At 41.4% G+C, this 20,387-nt stretch overlaps 1 protein-coding gene across 4 annotated transcripts in view; it reads left to right on the top strand.

Moving 5' to 3' along the window:
• Positions 1-20,387, top strand: part of atg5 (ATG5 autophagy related 5 homolog (S. cerevisiae)) — a 156,125-nt gene that overhangs the window by 82,704 nt on the left and 53,034 nt on the right. For all 4 annotated transcript variants that reach the window (XM_080192827.1, XM_080192829.1, XM_080192830.1 and 1 more), the window contains exon 6: positions 1,273-1,367. In XM_080192827.1, the coding sequence (XP_080048953.1) occupies positions 1,273-1,367 (95 nt within the window). The remainder of the gene's footprint in view (positions 1-1,272; positions 1,368-20,387) is intronic.

Below are 20,387 nucleotides of genomic sequence, written 5' to 3'. Positions count from 1 at the left end.
ACGAGTTGTGCCGATCACATCAACACCTACCAACCTACAGACCTATCTATAACCCTCAATCTCATTAAACCCCATATACTCATCCAGAAGTCTTTTAAAAGACCCCAGCGAGTTCGCCTCCACCACCACTGATGGCAGCCGATTCCATTCACTCACCACCCTCTGAGTGAAAAACTTACCCCTAACATCACTTCTGAACCTCCCTCCCCGCACCTTAAATCTGTGTCCTCTCGTAGCAACCATTTCAACCTGGGGAAATAGCCTCTGAGAGTCCACCCTATCTATTCCTCTCAACATTTTGTAAACTTCTATCAGGTCGCCTCTCAACCTTCGTCTCTCCAGGGAAAAGAGTCCCAGCTCCCTCAACCTAACTTCATAAGGCATGCCTCCCAGTCCAGGCAACATCCTTGTAAATCTCCTCTGTACCCTCTCAATAGCTTCTACATCTTTCCTATAGTGAGGCGACCAGAACTGCGCACAATACTCTAAATGAGGCCTGACAAGGGTCTTATAAAGTTGCAGCATTACCTCCCGACTCCGAAACTCAATCCCTCGATTAATGAAGGCCAGTACACCATACGCCTTCTTGACCACCTCCTCCACCTGCGAGGCCGCACAACACTTGATAGATTAATTAAATATTATTGACCTATGGTACAATGCAATTGGAGTTTTACAAATATTTAACTAGTTTCCTAAGTGTGCTTGGATTGTGATATCTATAAAGTGCAATTACAAGTAGATCGTTGCCACTGCAAATATTTTTAAATTGACCTTTCAAATTCAAAAATGAACCATTCTGTCCTTTTTTTCTGTCGGTTTAAGTTTACTCTTATATTTTCAGCAATGACTCTTTGTCGTTATTCAGTTGTGTATCTAAACATTTTTCCCTTTGATCATTGGTAGTGGTATAAATTGCTACTTTTACTGTGATATACAAGTATAATTGTTAATTATATTGTGTGTCTTGACCGAATGCTAATGTTTTGTATTCTTCAAAGTACTTGATATTTTTTGAGCCACAGAATATGAATCCAGAGATTTGATTTTGATTTCATCCATCCAAGAATAATTTTTAATATTTCACAAATTCTTCAATTAACACATTCATTAAACTCTTCCAGGTGAAATGATAGATGCATAGTGATAATCTAGCAGATTTTTTAAATAAAATTAGCAAAGCAACTACTGTCTAAATTTGAACAGATAAAATTAGTTTTAATTGTAATTTAAATGCTGAAACATATTAATATTTAATGTTTTTTTGTACAGACAAGTTTGACCAGTTTTGGGCCATCAATCGAAAACTAATGGAGTATCCAACTGAGGAAGGCGGGTTCCGATTTGTTCCTTTCAGGATATATCAGGTGACAGCCTTCCCTGTTTAATAGTTAGTGTTTGTTTTCTCATAAGTATATGCTCTGGTTTTCCTATAATGCTGTGAAATTTGATATGGTTCATTCCGTTTTCCTTTTGGATATGTGAAAGCAGTTGTGAAAATTTCACTTGGGGGTCTTTGCTTTTAGGTAAGGCAATGATGCTTTGTTTTTACTTGAAATTGAAATTTCATTTGGCATGCAAATGCTGTTTCATGTGGTACACGCCACTGTTATGATTTTCATTTGGCAATTGATCATTTATACGTAAAGTAGTATTTATTTTGGCTTTGAACAAATCAAAACAATCATTTAATTGTATCTTTGCTTAATGTCTGTACAGATTTGAGGGGCTAATTCTTTTTCTGCCATGCTGTAATGTTATATCATTAACAATAGGTGGTGTTTTCCAAAACAAAATGCGTGCAAACTTCTCTTTTGCATTTGATATAAGAACATAATAAGAACATAAGAAATAGGAGCAGGAGTAGGCCATCTAGCCCTTCGAGCCTGCCCCGCCATCAATAAGATCATGGCTGATCTGTCGTGGCTCAGTTCCACATTCCCGCCCTCTCCCCATAACCCTTAATCCCCTCTCTTATCAAAAACCCATCAACCCGCGTCTTAAAAATATTTAGCGAGGTAACCTCCACCACCTCAACGGGCAGAGAATTCCAGAGATTCACCACCCTTTGAGTGAAGAAGTTCTTCCTCAACTCCGTTCTAAACTGCCCTCCCTTTATCTTGAGGCTGTGCCCCCTAGTCCTACTGTCCTTTCTGAGCGGGAAGAGTGTCTCCACCTCTATCCTATCCATCCCATTCATCATCTTATACGTCTCAATGAGATCTCCCCTCATTCTTCTAAACTCTAACGAGTACAAGCCTAGTTTATTCAGCCTCTCCTCATAGCTCAACCCCCTCAACTCCGGCATCAGCCTAGTAAACCTCCTCTGCACTCCCTCCAAGGCCAAAATATCCTTGAGTAAGTACGGCGCCCAAAACTGCACACAGTACTCCAGCTGCGGCCTCACCAATGCCCTATACAGTCGCAGCAAGACCTCCCTACTTTTATATTCAATCCCCCTCGCTATGAAGGCCAGCATCCCATTTGCCTTCCTGACCACCTGCTGCACCTGCAAGCTGGGATTTTGCGACTCATGCACAAGGACCCCGAGGTCCCTCTGCACCGTCACCTGCTGCAGTTTTTCGCCACGTAAGTAATAATCCTTCCTACCATTATTCCTACCAAAGTGGACCACCTCGCACTTGCCAACATAAATTCCATTTGCCATTTCCTGGCCCATTCACCCAGCCTATCTAGATCCTTCTGCAGACTCTCCACACCCTCCGCACAATTTGCCGTTCCACCAATCTTGGTGTCATCAGCAAATTTCGACACCATACACTCGGTTCCCTCCTCCAGATCATCTGTATAAATGGTAAATAGCTGAGGCCCCAGCACCGACCCCTGGGGCACTCCACTAGTCACCAACCTCCAATCCGAATAGCACCCATTGACCCCCACTCTCTGCCTCCTATTTGACAACCAATCCTCTATCCACGCTAACACCCTACCCCCAACTCCATGTCCCCTGACCTTCTGCAGTAACCTCTTGTGAGGTACCTTGTCAAATGCCTTCTGAAAATCAAGAAAGACCACATCCACTGGCTCTCCTTTATCCACCGCCCTAGACACATCCTCATAGAACTCCAGTAAATTTGTCAGACACGACTTCCCTTTAACGAAACCGTGCTGCATCTGCTCTATCAAGCAATTCCTCTCAAGATGCCTCGCTATTTCCTCCTTGATGACGGATTCTAACATTTTACCTACAACAGACGTTAAACTAACCAGCCTATAATTCCCTGCCTTTTGCCTGGCACCCTTCGTAAACAACGGCGTAACATTAGCCGTTTTCCAATCATCCGGCACTTCCCTGGAATCCAGCAACGTCTGGAAAATAACCACCAAGGCATCCACTATCACCCCTGCCATTTCTTTCAGAACCCTGGGATGCATTCCATCCGGTCCTGGGGACTTGTCCACACTCAGCCCCTCCAGTCTGTCGAGCACCACCTCTCTAGTAACAGTAATGTCATTAAGACCCTCCAGTCCTACCACCTTTCCATCTCTAACACCCGGCAAATTATTCACGTCCTCCTCCATGAAGACCGAAACAAAAATGTTATTCAAGACCTCAGCGATATCCCCATCCCCTACCACTAAGTCCCCCTTCTCATCCTCTAAGGGTCCAACGTTCACCCTAGCCAGCCTCTTCCTTTTTATATATTTATAAAAACTCTTGCTATCCTTTTTTATATTAAGCGCTAGCCCAGCTTCATAGTTTCTCCTACCCTTCTTTATCAAATTCTTTGTCAATCTTTGTTGACATTTAAACCTCTCCCAATCCTCTTCTCGCCCATTACTCTTAGCTACTCTAAACGCCTCCGCTTTTAGTTTAACACTTTCCTTCACCTCCTTCGTTATCCACGGCTTATTACCTCTCCTCCTACGGTCCTTTTTGACCATCGGAATAAATTTCTGCTGAGCACCAAGAAAGATCTCCTTAAAGATCCTCCACTGCTCCTCAGCAGACCTACCTTCCAACGCGTTCCCCCAGTCCACATTCGCCAATTCTTCTCTCATCCTACCGTACTCCCCTCTGTTCAAACAAAGGACGCGTGTCCGGGAACCCACTTTGTCCTCCTCCATCTGCACCAGAAACTCCACCATACAATGATCGCTCTCCCCAAGAGGATCCTTCACCGCAAGGTCCCCGATTCTACCCGCCTCATTACATAACACCAGATCCAAGATAGCTCACTCCCTCATCGGCTCCAACACACACTGTTCAAGGAAACTATCCCGGCAGCATTCCAAGAACTCCTCCACGAGCCCACCGCGTCCAACATGGGTCGACCAATCAATATGTAGATTGAAATCCCCCATAATTATGGCCGTCCCATTCCTGCACGCCGCACTTATTTGCGCGTTAACAGCCCGCCCCACCTCCAGATCATTACTCGGGGGCCTATAGACGACACCCACCAGCGTCTTCCTCCCTTTGCTGTTCCTAATCTCTACCCACAACGATTCCACTTTCTGCTCTTTGGCTCCAATATCATCCCTTGCTACCACCCTGATGCTATCCTTAATCAGCAGAGCTACGCGCCCCCCCCCCCCCCCCCTTTTTCCTCCCGCCTATCCTTCCTAAACACTTGATACCCCTGGACATTCAGCTCCCAGTCCCTGTCACCTTGCAGCCACATCTCTGTAATGGCCACCAGATCATATCCATTTGTGCCGATCTGCGCCACCAGCTCATCCACTTTATTCCGAATGCTTCATGCATTCAGATAAAGTGCCTTCATCCCAGCCTTCACCTGGACCCTATTTGCCGGAACACCACCAACCATACTCACACCCCCTACTCCCTTTATTATTGGGACATTCTCGGCCTCTACCCTTACCTGTACCCTCTCCTTAACTTTAGACCCCGTAATGTCACCTACCCTCGTACCCTCCCCCCCTCCCCAATTAGTTTAAAGCCCTGTCTACAGTCCTCTTTACACGATTCACCAGGACTCTGGTCCCAGCACGGTTCAGACCAACCCCATCCTGCCCGAACAGGTCCCACCTACCCCAATACTGATGCCAATGCCCCATAAATTCAAACCCATTCCTCCCACACTAATCCCTGAGCCACCCATTCACTTCCTTAATCCTATCAACCCTACGCCCGTCTGCACTCGGTTCAGGCAGTAGCCCAGAGATAACCACCTTGTCGGTTCTACTTTTTAATTCCATTCCCAGCTTATCATATTCCCTCCCCAGATCCTCACTTTGCATTTTGCCTACGTCGTTGGCACCCACATGTACCACAATGACCGGATTCTCACCCTCCCACTCCAGGTTCCTCTGCAGCCCAGCTGCGACATCCCGGACCCGAGCACCAGGCAGACAACACACCCTTCTGTGCACTTTGTCATTGTGACAAAGGACAGTGTCAATACCCTTCACCCCACTATCCCCAATTACTACTACGTACCTTTTCCCCTTCTCTTTGCCTATGTCCTGCTGCATCACTGTACCGTGTGCAGTTTGCTCACCGACCTCACCTCCCTCGTCCTCGTCCACGCTGGAAGCAAGAACCTCAAACCTGTTATGCAGGCGGCGGAGCGGGGGCTGAGGCCTCCGCTCCCCACCCCCCTTCCTCCTCTCCCTACCCCCCTTCCTCCTCTCAGCAATCCCCTCTTGTTCCTGACCCTTAGAGTTAGCCAGTCCGGGGTGGTGGATGTCACTTGCACCCCATTGACAATGGCACCCTCTCTCCCCCTGATGAGCCTCAGTGTCTGTAGGTCAGAGGCCAGCTCATCTACCTTGAGCTGGAGCTCCTCCAGCAACCTGCACTTACTGCAGACATGGTCACTGGGAAGGACCCTGGGGTCCACCAGTTCCCACATCATACAGAAACAACACATCACATGCCCCTCCATTATTCACTGTAGTAGTATCGAAAATTTCCACACGAACTTACCTGGCCCTTTTTCTCCCCAGCCCTTTTGATCTTAAGCCCTAATAGCTCGCTCTGCTTCCCTCTCACTCCACTGCCCACTCCGACGCTGCCCGCTGTCTATACCAGGCCTCCTTTTAAACCTGGCGCTGATTTAAAGCCTGCTGCCCCACAACTCCCTTCTAACCACTCCCTCAGAATTCTTAAAGCGGTAAATACAAAAAGCCCGCAAAAATGCTTTTAAATGATTTAAACAGTTCTACAAGGTAAGTTCTTACTACAAAGTGCTTTAAACTTATTTAAACAGGTTTTTAACAGGTAATTTCTTATCTGTCCCTCTGCTCCTTCACTCGTCTGCTATGTACAGTCTATTCTTGAATCAGCGTTCTTTATTTGTAGTTGCGGACTGCTCACTTTCTGAGCAAGCTGGCAGCTTTCTGATTCTTTACTCATACACTCATTTAACTATACCCTATTTGTGGTTTGGGAGACATGAAAATTGGTGCATAACGCTTTGTTATTTCTTCTGTCTGTGTGATGTTCAGCACATGCACAGACGAGAGAATGCACAATGCATTGTGGGGGTGGTAATTGGCATCTGTGTTCCCAAGTCAAAGATTATGCTATTATCAGATAAAAATAGGACATACATATCACTGACCTAATGGAATATAATTATTGACCACACACTAATTTTCAAATGTAAAATTGTTGGCACATTTAATAATGATTACAATTATATACTTTCTGTTTATATCATTGGTGGAAGGCATTTGTAGAGTAGCTTGCAATAGTAGTCCTCATGACAGACTGAATCTGCTCTTATAATGTAACTGAATGCACAAAACCAGAGTATGGCGTTATCTTCGATTAACATGGACCTAACTGGGCTTTGACAGTAAATTGAAGAAAATGAATATTCAGCTTAGAGAGAAAGGAAAATATTGCAGAACCAATAGTTATAAAGAACATCAACTTGGGCATTTGACTTGCCCCTTCTATTCACATATTTTTTGCTTTACCTCTACTTTGTCAGTTCAGGTAGAGACACATTTTTACAGAGTATGTATGATCACCAATTTAACCTCATGTCCAGACTTTGAAAAAAAAACAGGAACAACTGCATGAGTATGTTGCTAGATTTGGATATAATTTTCTTCCACTGATATCATATTCTTCCATTGATGTCACATCTTTCCATTGCCTGAGCACCTGTGTGAATTGGTGGAAAAGGATCAATTCCACCAACAAACACTCATATACTATGCAACAACAAAATATAAACCTCAGAAAAGAACAGCTTGATGTTGGAATCAAGAGATACTGGATGAACTTCGGAATTGAAATTGAAATACTATCATGGGTGCAATCCAAATGTTTGTCTTGATTCCTTTGTCTGTATCTTTTGTTTGTATGAATGGAATGATAAAGGTTACATGTGGAAACATGTGGTTCAAGTTTGGAAAACTATTTTCCTACATTGAAAAGGAATAACTAAATGATGGGGGGTTGATATATTGATATTTCACCCTCACTGAGTTGATCTTTCTCTAAGCCTAGCTTGACTGCAACACTACATTCTGCACTCTGTCTCTTCTATGACCGATATGCTGTATCTGTATAGCACACAAGAAACAATGCTTTTCACTATATAGCTTGTCATGGATTACTCTACAAAGTTGTGTTTTCACTAAACATAACTGACTCATACTAGCATGAACAGAAAGAGGAAGTTCAGCACTCAATATGGGAAAGCAAATTGACAGCTTATGTGTAAAGGGTTTACTGAAGTTCTTGGTAGTCAATTTATGGAGTATTCTGCATTTCCTTTAGCCTTCTAAGTCCTCACTTATGGGTATAAAGGAAGGTGTGTATGGCTACTTCTTGTAAAAGTAACTGCCATAGATCTGATTCCTGGAACTATTAAATTATTCCTCTGTCAAGCAGTCTTTCGTTTTTATGTCAAGTTGTACTTATAAAGGATATTCAAAATATTAATAAACTAAAATCTGTTTGTCCATTCAATCTTTCAATTTTGTTGAAATTCTAGAAAGATGAAAGTCAAAGAGGGAAGATCAGATAACAAGCTGCTTGCTATCTGAAGGTACACATTCTAAGCACAAGTTAAATGAGTTGCTATTTGTAATTTATTCATATTATTTCAGTATGTTTTTATTTAATGCCAGCAAGTATTAAAGCAGTTGAATCTAAGCTAAATATATGCTAACTTTGGATTAGATCTGGTCTATGTGGAATCTACCCACAAGGATAGTGTTGATAACAGGGACAGAGTAGCTGTGCACTTGAGCAAGTGTGAATTTATTAAAGAGTCAGCATGGGTCTGTATGGGGTAGGTTGCATCTGATTTAAGTAATGTTGTTACATTTTTTGAAGAGGTCACTATAGAGTCATAGAGGTTCACAGCATGGAAACTGGCACTTCTGCCAACTCTGTGCCACTAATGGAGTAGACAGGGAAGTGTCCTTGGATATTGTTGTCATCATAATTTCTGTTGTAATTGTCTTGCTGCAAATGATGCTGCTCGCTGATAGAAGACAGAGGGTGGTGGTTGATGGGAAATATTCAACCTGGAGTTCAGTTACAAGTGGTGTACCTCAGGGATCTGTTTTGGGGCCACTGCTGTTTGTCATTTTTATAAATGACCTAGATGAGGGTGTAGAAGGATGGGTTAGTAAATTTGCTGACGACACCAAAGTCGGAGGAGTTGTAGACAGTGAGGATGGATGTTAGATAAGCTGCTGAGCTGGGCTGAGAGGTGGCAAATGGAGTTTAATGCGGAAAAGTGTGAGGTGATTCACTTTGGTAAGAATAACAGGAGTACAGAATATAGGGCTAATGGAAGGACTGTTGGTAGTGTTGACGAACAGAGAGGTCTCGGTGTACATGTGCATAGATCCCTGAAAGTTGGCATCCAGGTTGATAAGGTGGTTAAGAAGGCATATGGTGTGTTAGCTTTTATTGGTAGAGAGATTGCATTTCGGAGCCATGAGGTCATGTTGCAACCATACAAAACTCTGGTGTGGCAGCACTTGGAGTATTGCGTACAGTTCTGGTCGTTGCATTATAAGAAAGATGTGGAGGCATTGGAAAGGGTGCAGAGGAGGTTTACCAGGATGTTGCCTGGTATGGTGGGAAGGTCTTATGAGGAAAGGCTGAGGGACTTGAGGTTATTTTCGTTAGAGAGAAGGTTAAGAGGTGACCTAATTGAGGCATACAAGATGATCAGAGGGTTAGATAGGGTGGATAGTGAGAGCCTTTTTCCTCGGATGGTGATGGCTAACATGAGGGGACATAGCTTTAAATTGAGGGGTGGTAATTATAGGACGGATGTCAGAGGTAGGTTCTTTACTCAGAGGGTAGTAAGGGCGTGGAGCGCCCTGCCTGCAGCAGTTGTGGACATACCAACTTTAAGGGTGTTCAAATGGTCAGTGGATAGGCATATGGATAACATTGGAATAGTTTAGGTTAGAGGGTTAGATTGGTTCCACTGGTTGGCGCAACATTGAGGGCCGAAGGGCCTGTACTGCGCTGTAATGTTCTAAGTTCTATGTTCTAACACCATATTGGTTGCCCCATGGTTAACCCTACAACTACAATATGATTTGGGGGACACCATCTATGAGAGTGTCTAGTAGGTGCTTTAATAGAATTATTGTGAAGCTCTTTCCTGCAGTTGAGAGGTTAGTGCCTCAGTAGTTGCAACATAGAAACTAGAAGCAGGAGTAGGCCGTTCAGCCTTGTGAACCTGCTCCGCTATTCATCTTGATCATGGCTGATCATCAAATTCAGTATTCTGATCTCCACACACACAGACCACCCCCCCCCCCCCCCCCCCCCCCCCACCATATCACATAATTCCTTTAGCCACATATCTAATTTTTTTCTTGAAATCAGACAACGTTTTGGCCTCAGCTACATTTTGTGGTAGTGAATTCCACATGTTCACCGTCTTCTCAGTGAAGAAATTTCTCCTCACCTCAGTTCTAGAAAGTTTACTCCTCCTCCTATGACCCCTAGTTCTGGATTCCCCCACCACTGGGAACATTCTAAATCTACCCAGTCTAACCCTGTTAGAATTTATAAGTTTCTATGAGATCTTCTCACTGTTCTGAACTCCTCCAGTGCTTATAATCCTTACCAATTTAGTTTCTCCTCCTTTGACAGACCTGCTATTCCAGGAATTAGTCTGGCTTCTATAGGCAAAGACATTCTTCTGATGAGGACACCAAAACTGCACACAATACTCCCAAGTGTGGCCTCGCCAACACCCTGTACGATTACAACAAAATATTCCTATCCCTATACTCAAAACCTCTCACTGTGAAGTCCAACATACCATTTGCCTTCTTTACTGACTGCAGTACCCATGTGCTTACTTTCAATAACTGATGCACAAGAACTCCAAGATCTCACTGCGTATCCACATCGCTCAATCTACACCCATTCAAGGAATAATCTGTCTTCCTATTATTGCTACCAAAGTGGATAACTTTACATTTACCCACATTATACTGCATCATGCCATGCAGATGTCCACACACGCAGCCTGTCCAAATCATGCTGAAGCATCTCTGAATCCTCCTCTCAGTTCACCCTCTCATCCACCTTTGTATCATCTGCAAATTTGGAGAGAATACATTCAATTCCTTCTTCCAAATCATTAATATATATGAATGGTTGGGGTCCTAGCACAGATCCCTGTGGAATCCCACTAGTCATTGATTGCCGCTCAGAAAAAGGTCCATTTATGCCAACTCTTTGCTTCCTATCTGCTAACCAGTTTTCTATCCATCTCAAGACATTACCATGTGCTTTAACCTTACGTTGTAGCCTGTTATGTCAGACGTCGTTAAGCCTTCTGAAAGTCTAAATAAACCACATCCGTGGTCCTCCTCGGTCAATTCTCCTAGTTACAGCCTCAAGATAGTGTATACTGATAGGCAGAATGTGTGATGAAAGACTGTATGCTTGCTTGGATGAATCCGACTACAATCAAGCAGCTCAACACCACTCAGGACAAAACAACCCATTTGATTGGCACCCCATCCACCACCAGCACCATGTCTAAGTACATCGAAACATAGAAAATAGAAACAGGAGAAGGCCATTTGGCCCTTCAAGCCTATTCCACCATTCATTATGATCATGGCTGATGATCCAACTCAATAGCCTGATCCCACATCCCCAGTTCCACCCCCCAATCCTTTGTTCTTCTTCACCTCAAGTTCCCTGCAGCAACTCACCAACATATTCTAAACCCATCTCGAAGGACAAGGGCAACTGATGCGTGGAAACCTGCAACTATCTCTCGAAGCCACATGTCATTTTGACTTGGAACAAGATCACCTTTTCTTCCTGTGGTTGGGTCAAAATTCTGAAACCCCTTTCCTGGATGTACCTACATCACATGAACTGCAGCAGCTGAAGAAGGTGGATCACCGCCAACTTCTCAAGGACAGTTAGGAATGGACAATAAATGCTGGCTGAGCCAGCAGCGTTCACATCCTATGAACAAATTTTAAAAAGGTGGTATTTCTCATGGTATGTAATGTACACTTATAAAGACTGATGGGAAGTTAAAAGAGGACGCAATCAAACTGGGCCATATTGAGACAAATGGAGGTCAATCACTTTGGACCCAATAAGGATCATCAGAAAATTCTGTAATAGCAAAAGAAAATGAACTAAGAGATTTCAGTGTCAAAGTACAAAAATCACTAAAAGCTAGTCAAAAGGTAATCAAAAATATTCACGCAATGTTAATCTTTATCTCTAGAATTGAAATGCAAATAGAAGGAAGTTGTCTTGATCAGACTCCGTCTGGGTATTGTTTTTGGTTTGGAGCATAGTAACTCATAAAGCATTCATTAACTTTGAAAGGGCTACAGTGCAAGTTTACCAGAATAATACCAACACTTAATGGATTAAATTGAGGATAGGTTTAATCAATTGCACAATTAATTATATGGGTTTATACTTTGTGTTTATAAGTAAGGTAGATCTAATTGAGTTTTGGGAATTTAAAATGGCTGAAGGATTACAATAGAGCTGATTCAGAGGAGATGTTTCCTCTGGTGAGAAGTCCAATACAAAGGACTGCAGTATTAAAATTGGTGCTAGGCCTTTATAAGGGAGAAATTAGAATGCACCTTTTCATATAAAGGGTAGTTGAAATGTAGAATTCTCTCAGTCAAAAAACTGTGGTCAATTGAAATTTTCAAATGAGATCAATTAATTTTTATTACTTCAGGATATCAATGGATATGGAAGAAAACGAGTCAAATTGAAATGAGCCCTAATGTAATTGAAAAGCAGTACCGGCTTGAGGGGTTAAATGGATTACTTCAGTGCCCATGTAACTAATTGGGATTATAAATTACTTGGTGATGATTGCAGTAGTGTTGCCCAAGTGCAGATTAAGTCATACTTGTGATTGAAGCCTATCAGTATATTGGTACATTGGCACATTGTTGATTGTGAGCTCCACTAACAGTTTATGGTGAGTTGCTAATCTTAATTAAACATCAGGGAAAATGATTTACACAAAAGGTAGAAATGGCTGCAAATATTTCCTGTTCCAACTTTAGCTTTGTAGGAAAAGTAATTTAACCTTGTGAATATCTGGTGATACAAAATTGGTTAATGTATGTCACATTAGTCTCCAGAGAAGAATTTTGACATTGTGTGAAAATTGGTGAACCATCTGTTAAAAATCTCTCTTGGTTTCCGTGGAAGTAATTTTCAGTGAAATAACTTATACCTTGTCATACGACACCGAACCACCTTCAATCAATTGTTTTCAATGAAAATGTAACATCTTTGTGTTAAACAGATGTGCTGTTCATGCGTCCTGTTCGTGAAAGTGACAAAGGATTGATTGCATGTCATGATACTTCACACAGTTGTACTTGAGAATTCATTCAGCACTTGCATTAGCCACACTTCACAAGTTACACTTTGTTATGGACAGAAAACATAGTTAGAGATTTCATCTTGAGTTTATCTGACCTGTAGGGTTAATTTTCCAGATATTGAATACTTTTGGCCATTGGTACCATTTCAGAGTAAAGGAGCAGCACCACCTTCCTGGCCATTTTGCAGAAAGTGACAAAATAGCAGGTTGCCTCCAGGATCACCATTTAATTGTGGTTGGCAGATGGGTTGAGGAGAAGGGAGAAACAGTCACCGTGCTGAAAGCTTTCACTGTGAGTGGAATATCAGTGTACTGCTGAGGCAAAAACCTCAAAGGACATGGAGTGAATGACCCTAAGAAAACATTCAGATTGTATCCTACCTAATCTTCCACTTTGCAGCCAGCTCCTCGGTTCTTTGAAAGCTTGGGGTGTGTGCAGTGCCATCAAAATTGTTTCTCCCTTGGAAAGTTGCTACTCATTACCATTGCGGAAGCCTAGTTTTTGCTGCTGTTGGGAGTCAACGTACTGAAGCTGTCTCCAGGAAAGCAGAAAAAGTTATTGATTTCAGGAATTTCTAAGCATGTGTATAGTGGGATTTCCATGTAGCGTTTTAGTTGTTGCCTTTAAAGGGCTGCCCGAATTAGCAGTTCAGTGTCACACACGTGAATTATACATTAATGCACTGCAGAGGAAATGGCAGGTTGATGATCAAATAAACAGTTCGCTTGTGTAAGAAACCCAATGGTCTAAAATTTGACACTGATGATCATGCAGTTTGACAACTACTTGTAACTCCAGCTTCATTCATTACCATCCAAGAATCATTACATAAAAGTACAGAGTGGTGCATTACACAAATATTGTGGTCTTTCAAAAGGTCACATATCAGATTCTATGATCTTTTGAACTTATGCAATTGTCAGGCTTCAGTGGTCTCGGCAGTTAGAACTTCCTTTTCTTAATAGACATAAAAGTATAATTATCTATTTTCAATATTTTCAGATAATATTTATAATATAATGCACTCGGTTATGTTTCATTTTAGATTTTGTTCTGCACCATGCTTCCCTTTCCTATGCTGCCATGTGCGAGTTTCTTTTCCTGTCATTGGCTCATTCCTATCTGTGTTGTTATGAATATTTTCACACTGCAGTTTTCAGCTGCAGTTGTATTTCATGATGTCTTCCCTCCTTGTGCAAAAGCCAAGCATCTAAATTTGCTATTTCTCAACAGACCAAGTCACAAGTTGTAAATGGACTACAATTCCTTCCATAATTTTAGAAACTATAGATGCAACAAAAGTTTTGGAATAAATTCAAATTAGTAAATTAATTCAAATTTAAAGTCTACTTCATGATGTGAACTTAACTTAGAACTTGTCTATAATTATGAAATTAACAAGCTGTGGACTTTTACAGTGAGGCCCAAAAACTTTCAACTGGAACTATTAAACTAACATGTATCCTCCTTTTTACTAATGTTTATGCAATGCTACTTATTGTTGGCAAACACTCCTGCTTGCACACCATGTCTGAATTCAGGACTTGTAGTACAGAGCTCCCTTTATTTAAATTCTTGATTTCCCTCCTTTTAAGAGGAGATAGGGTGGGATTGTGGTCAGTGCAGACTCGATGGGCTGAATAGCTGTAAGGGCCGAAGCCTGTAAGGATTCTGTGGTTCTAAGTTAAGGCTTTCTTAGCTGTTTATTGTATTTCTTTTCCGGGTATACACAAATAGAAGGTTCAATTGGCCTAACTATTCAAAACATTAAGAAAAAAACATTTCAGACATAAAATTTCACTTGTAAAGCAAGCACAACATAATCTTTGGAAGATTGTATTTAATGCAGTTATAGATAAGGTTCAGACTGATTTTTATCAGTTGGAATGAATCAGTCTGAGAATGAGTGAAACAAACTGTTTATTTGATTGTCAACCTGCCAATTCATGTGTGGTGGTGATTTCTGTTTGAGTAAAAAAAACTTAATACAAATAGGATAACTGTCAAATGTTGCCTTTCTCTCTGTTAGTTAACCAACTTTGGGCAGGTAAATAATACAACTTCCTAAGTAATATCCTTTGCTTGGTACTAAGCTGTTATAATTGTTCCCTATCTTGTTAACGTTCTTCTTGGCAACACTTATAATTCCCCATCCCTTTTAGGTTCCAGATGAAGTGATCATGACAAGAAATAAATTGTACTTTTATTGCAGTTTTAATATAGAAAAACATTCTAACGCACTTCACAACTGTGTGTTGCAAATGACACCAAAGCTGCAAGACACATGAATGTACGTGGCATCGGTTTACTTTCTCTATTTAGGGGAAGTTACCTGTCTTGCCCCTATGTACTTTTGACAGCATGGTTGTGACTGGAGAACATGTGCTTTAAATATCATGAGTACCACGTTGTGTCTGACTCACCCCACATCCCTTAGCATCACAATCTTTTTAAAAATACCTTGCTAGAATTAACTGTCCAAAAGACATAAGTTTGGCCATTAAGCCAAACCAACTGTAGTAATACATTATTAAACAAATAAACTTGCTGTGGACAGATCTGATTTTGTTTGGCAGGTTAGCTGTTGTGTGAACTAGAACCATAGACGGTGCAGTATTGCAGTAGAACGTGAATCGTTTTGAGTGGAACTGCTTTTTACTGGTTATGTTACGTTGTTATAACAGATTTCTAATGGCTGGTTGACCTGGTTCTACAACGCTTACGCAATTAAGAATTAGTGGAAGCGTGTGCACAGCTTTATTTTTTACTTGGTATTGAGAACACCAGAGCAAAGTTAATTTTAAACAAGTGTCAACATGTTAAATCAATTTATTTTTATGAAAAGGACTCTAGAATTTTATGGATCTGTTTTGCCCTTTTATAATTGAAACCAAGAATTTGCTGTGATTGAATAAGTCAAATTCTGGTTTTATCGCTTAGTCACTGGGAGTATGAGATCATGGACAGGACAAATCCAGTGGTGGGGGCATATCAAATTATCACAGACACCCATGACCTGAATGCTTTCTATGCTGTATGATTCTATATTGCAAATTCTTTAATTGCACGTCATTCAAGATCAGAGTTCTTCCTTCCATGAAATTTTTAGGTGTGTTTTTAGAAATATTTTCAGTGGGTAAATTACACATTTTGACCTGTAACAACTTCAACTCCCTCTGTAACCTCACAAAACTCCAAGTTAGCTAAACACAATTTGCCCTTGAATCTTTGCTGGCTTTACTTAATTAACCTGTATTTTCCTATATGACTATTAATTCTGTCCAGAATTATTATTTTCTGGAAGCTTCCCCACTACTGGGGTTAAACTTGCTGGTCTTAGCTTTGCACCTTTATGTACAATTTGCATAAAAACAAAGTGCTGGAGAAACTCAGCAGACCTGGCAGCATCTGTGGAGAGTTTGAGTTAACTTTCATGTCCAATATGACTCTTCCAAACTGAAGAGTTTGAAACATGATGAGTTTTCTGGTGTTGAAAAATGGAGGAGGAGCAGGTGGAATGAAAAGGAAGGTCAGAGGTTAGAAAGCAGGGCACGTCAAATGTCAAAGGTGTCATGGAGTTAAAAGCAAAGAGAATCCTAATGGTAATTGTAAAGAAATAAAGCATTGACCAACAGCAGAAGAAAGGTTGGTCTATCTGAAAGCGAAAGTAAGATAAACTGGTGAGGGAGAATTCAAAATAGAGGACAGAATTCAGAGTCTGTATTGTTGAACTCAACGTTGAGCCCAGAAGACTGTAAAGTGCCAAATTGGAAGGCAAGGTGCTGCTCCTCCAGTTTGCATTGGGCTACACTGTGGCAGATTTGTGAGCAAGATGGTGAATTGAAATGGCGATGAAAACTACCATTCAGTAGTTCTCACTGATTAGATCCGGGCACAGAAAGGATGCTGGAAGGCTGGGATCATACTTGTGGCTTGAAAAGAAGTGTTTCACAAAACACTTGCAATTTTCTAGTCCTTTGGTGCCACCCCAGAGTCTAAGGAGTGGACAATTATCTGAAGAAATCTGCAATGTCTACTGTCTTTTCCCTCTGTTTTCATAAATGCATCTCATCCACTCCTGGTGTCTTATCAGCTTTTAAATATAGAGAGCTTATTCAGTACCATCTCCTTATCAATTTTAAACTCATTTGTCTAAATTAGCTGTTTTTTTCCCTGTGACCTGCACAACAACTTCCTTGGTAAACGGTGAAGTATTGATTTAAGTACCCCAGCCATGCTCCGTGTCTAAGTCATAAGAACATAAGAAATAGGAACAGGAGTAGGCCATCTAGCCCTTCGAGCCTGCCCTGCCATTCAGTAAGATCATGGCTGATCTGAAGTGGATCAGTTCCACTTTCCCACTTTCTCCCCATAACCCTTAATTCCCTTGTCTATCAGAAACCGATCTACCTGTGACTTAAATATATTCAATGAGCTACCCACTTCAATGGGTAGAGAATTCTGGAGATTCACCACCCTTTGATTGAAGAAGTTCCTCTTCAACTCTGTTCTAAACTGTCGCGCCACCGCCGCCATCCCCCCCCCTATTTTGAGACTGTGCCCTCTAGTTCTGTTTTCCTTTCTAAGCGGGAAGAATCTCTCTACCTCTACGCTATCTAGCCCCTTCATTATCTTATAAGTCTCTATAAGATCCCCCCTCAGCCTTCTAAACTCTAATGAGTACAGGCCCAGTCTATTCAATCTCTCTTCATAAGCTATAAGTCACCTTTTGGTCTAAATGAACACCACTCCACCCCTTTTTATCACTGTTTTATTATTTATATGATGACATTTGTATTACCTTCAGTGTTAGCTACCAGTCTCTTTTTATACCCTTTGCTTCTTTTGCTTGTTTTTTCAATTTTCATCTATTTTTCAATATTAAAGCTACTTCTATATTGAATTACCTGCCTGACATCAGTTATAAGTGCTTTTTTTTTTCTTGATCCCTCTATCATTTGTCATCCACATAGCTCTGGACTTGTTGCCCAATCTTTCTTCTTCATGTGAATGTACTTCGACTGTGCCTGAACTATCTCTTCGAAGGCAGACGATTGTTTCAGTTACAGTTTTGCCTGCCAGTCTTTGATTCCAGTTTATCTAGGTCAGATCAATTCATATTGTATTGAAGTTGGCTTTTCCCAGTTAATTATTCTTAATCTGGATTGTTCTTGTCCCTTTCAACATTTCGATATGAAAACTACCATTCAGTGGTTCTCACTGATTAAATCTAGGCTCAAAGTATACTGATCGGCAGGAAGATTGCAGATGGGAGGATGATGATGTAGGGCATTATTAATTTTAAGATTCAATATTAAATTAGATCTGCTGCATTTTCAGCTAGAAACTGAATTTTAAAGCCATTAATTCCTTCTGATTGGTATCCAGAATGGAAAAGAGTTTAAAGTTTGTTTATTTTTGTCATGAGTAGGCTTACATTAATATTGCAATGAAATTACTGCGAAAATCCCCTACTTGCCGGCACTTGTTCGGGTACACTGAGGGAGAATTTAGCATGGCCTGTGCACTTAACCAACATGTCTTTTGGACTGTGGGAGGAAACCGGAGCACCCAAAGAGACCTACGCAGACACTGGGTAAATGTACAAACTCTGCAGTCAGTGACCCAAGCCAGGAATCGAACCCATGTCCCTGGCGCTGTGAGGCAGCAGTGGACTCCTGCTCCAAGTTCATGTGTTTATTTCCAGTGTTTCCAGCTGTAAAATCCAGGCAGGCAAACCTTTCTAGCCACTCAGTAGCTTAAAATTAGGTATTAGAGAAATGTAATTAAAAGTCTTGGTTGACAGATACCTTCAAATGTTTTATAACAATAAGGCACAAAGTATTTAGAATGTGAAGTAGCACTCTGGAGTATTGCTGAGAGCTATTTTGATGAACCAATTAAAAACAGCTAATAAATGGGTGCTGGTCTAGAAGACTAGTTTGCAAGTTTGGTTTAACACATAATTTTCCTATAATTTGAACTTGCCAGGAGGTCCTAAAACAGGCACTTGTAGGCTTAGTACTCTGGCACTGATTAGAAACTCTTTTCCTGGAACAATATATGACAGTTCCTCGCACCCACTTCCAGTGAAAGTTTGGAGTACGCAGGATGACACAGAGCAGTGGGTTTCAGGATGACTCAGAACCAGGGAGTGGATACACAGTTACATATGTGGCACTGGAAATCCTGTTGGAGAAAGCCAAAAGGAGGATGGATGTTCTCCATCAGAAGAAGGAAGGAGACCACTTCACCCTCCTGTCCCTCTTCGGGGGCGGCACGGTAGCACAGTGGTTAGCACTGTTGCTTCACAGCGCCAGGGACCTGGATTCGATTCCTTGCTTGTGTCACTGTCTGTCTGGAGTTTGCATGTTCTCCCTATGTCTGCGTGAGTTTCCTTCGGGTACTATGAGTTCCTCCCACATTCTGAAAGATGTGCTGGTTAGGTGCATTGACCCAAACAGGCGCCCGGACTGTGGTGACTAGGGGAATTTCATAGTAACTTCCTTGCAGTGTTAATGTAAGCCTTGCTTGTGATTAATAAATAAACTTTATAGAATTATAGAACCCTAACAATGCAGAAAGAGGTCATTTGGCTCGTCAAGTCTGCACCGACCACAATCCCACCCAGGCCCTACCCCCACATATTTTACCTGCTACTCCCCTCTAACCTACTTTTAATTTTTCCTGCAGCAATTGGTGCTGTTCTGGCTAACCTAGTGTCCTCCATACATTTCTCACCCAAACTAAAAGGGGATGCCTAACAAGATGCCCGTGACAAGCACTGCCTTTCTCTTGGTGACTGCATTAACGTATCCAGTAAGGTGGGCTAACACAGCATTTATTCATTTTAAATGAAGTCCTCGGAGAACATCCTGAATATATGTTGGAGTGTTGATGCATTCTTGGCAAAATGTCTTCAACTATCCTTCTTTGTTTAAAAAGTCCTCTTCAATCCTTCAAGTAAATAATAAAAGGTGCTTTTGAATATTTTTAAATGACCCAATTTTTGGCAATAACTTGTTCACTCCATTCCGCTGCTTGCTGTTAGGAGGGGGTAATAGGTCAAACACAAGCCACCAAGGTGCTGTGGAGTGTCGTCAATGAGCACGAGCATTCAATTTAATCCCCTTAATAATCCTTCAGGTAACCAACTATTCTTAGCCTATCTGCAGCTTATTTACCAAGATGACATCTTGCACTAAATATGAGCTATGCTGACGTTTCAGATGAAGACCCCAACTTGTTCATTTCAAAGGCTCTTCATTGCTTTTGGACAGCTGTTGAAACTCAGTTTACTTCTAGGTACTTTCAGAAGGCACAATTTTCTGTACTTAGATTGCATTTATATTTTCACTGCAGGAAATAAATGTTAATTTTTTTGTCACAGCAGTGCATGGAGTAGAGAATTTCAGGTATGGAATGCGTAAATAATAAATTCAACTGGTCTGCCTTACTCGAAGAATAGCCCTATTGAGGGACTAACCAAATCTGTATTCGATAGCACTGAATATCATATTTCCTAATTTGGCTTTTTACTCTCAAAGTACTTGTCAGTTGCC

This window comes from Carcharhinus amblyrhynchos, chromosome 7, assembly GCF_965287045.1.
Source record: "Carcharhinus amblyrhynchos chromosome 7, sCarAmb.v2.hapA, whole genome shotgun sequence".
Classification (NCBI taxonomy): Eukaryota; Metazoa; Chordata; class Chondrichthyes; order Carcharhiniformes; family Carcharhinidae; genus Carcharhinus; species Carcharhinus amblyrhynchos.
The sequence above is the reverse complement of the archived record's forward strand: the minus strand, read 5'-3'. Positions and strand labels throughout refer to the sequence as shown.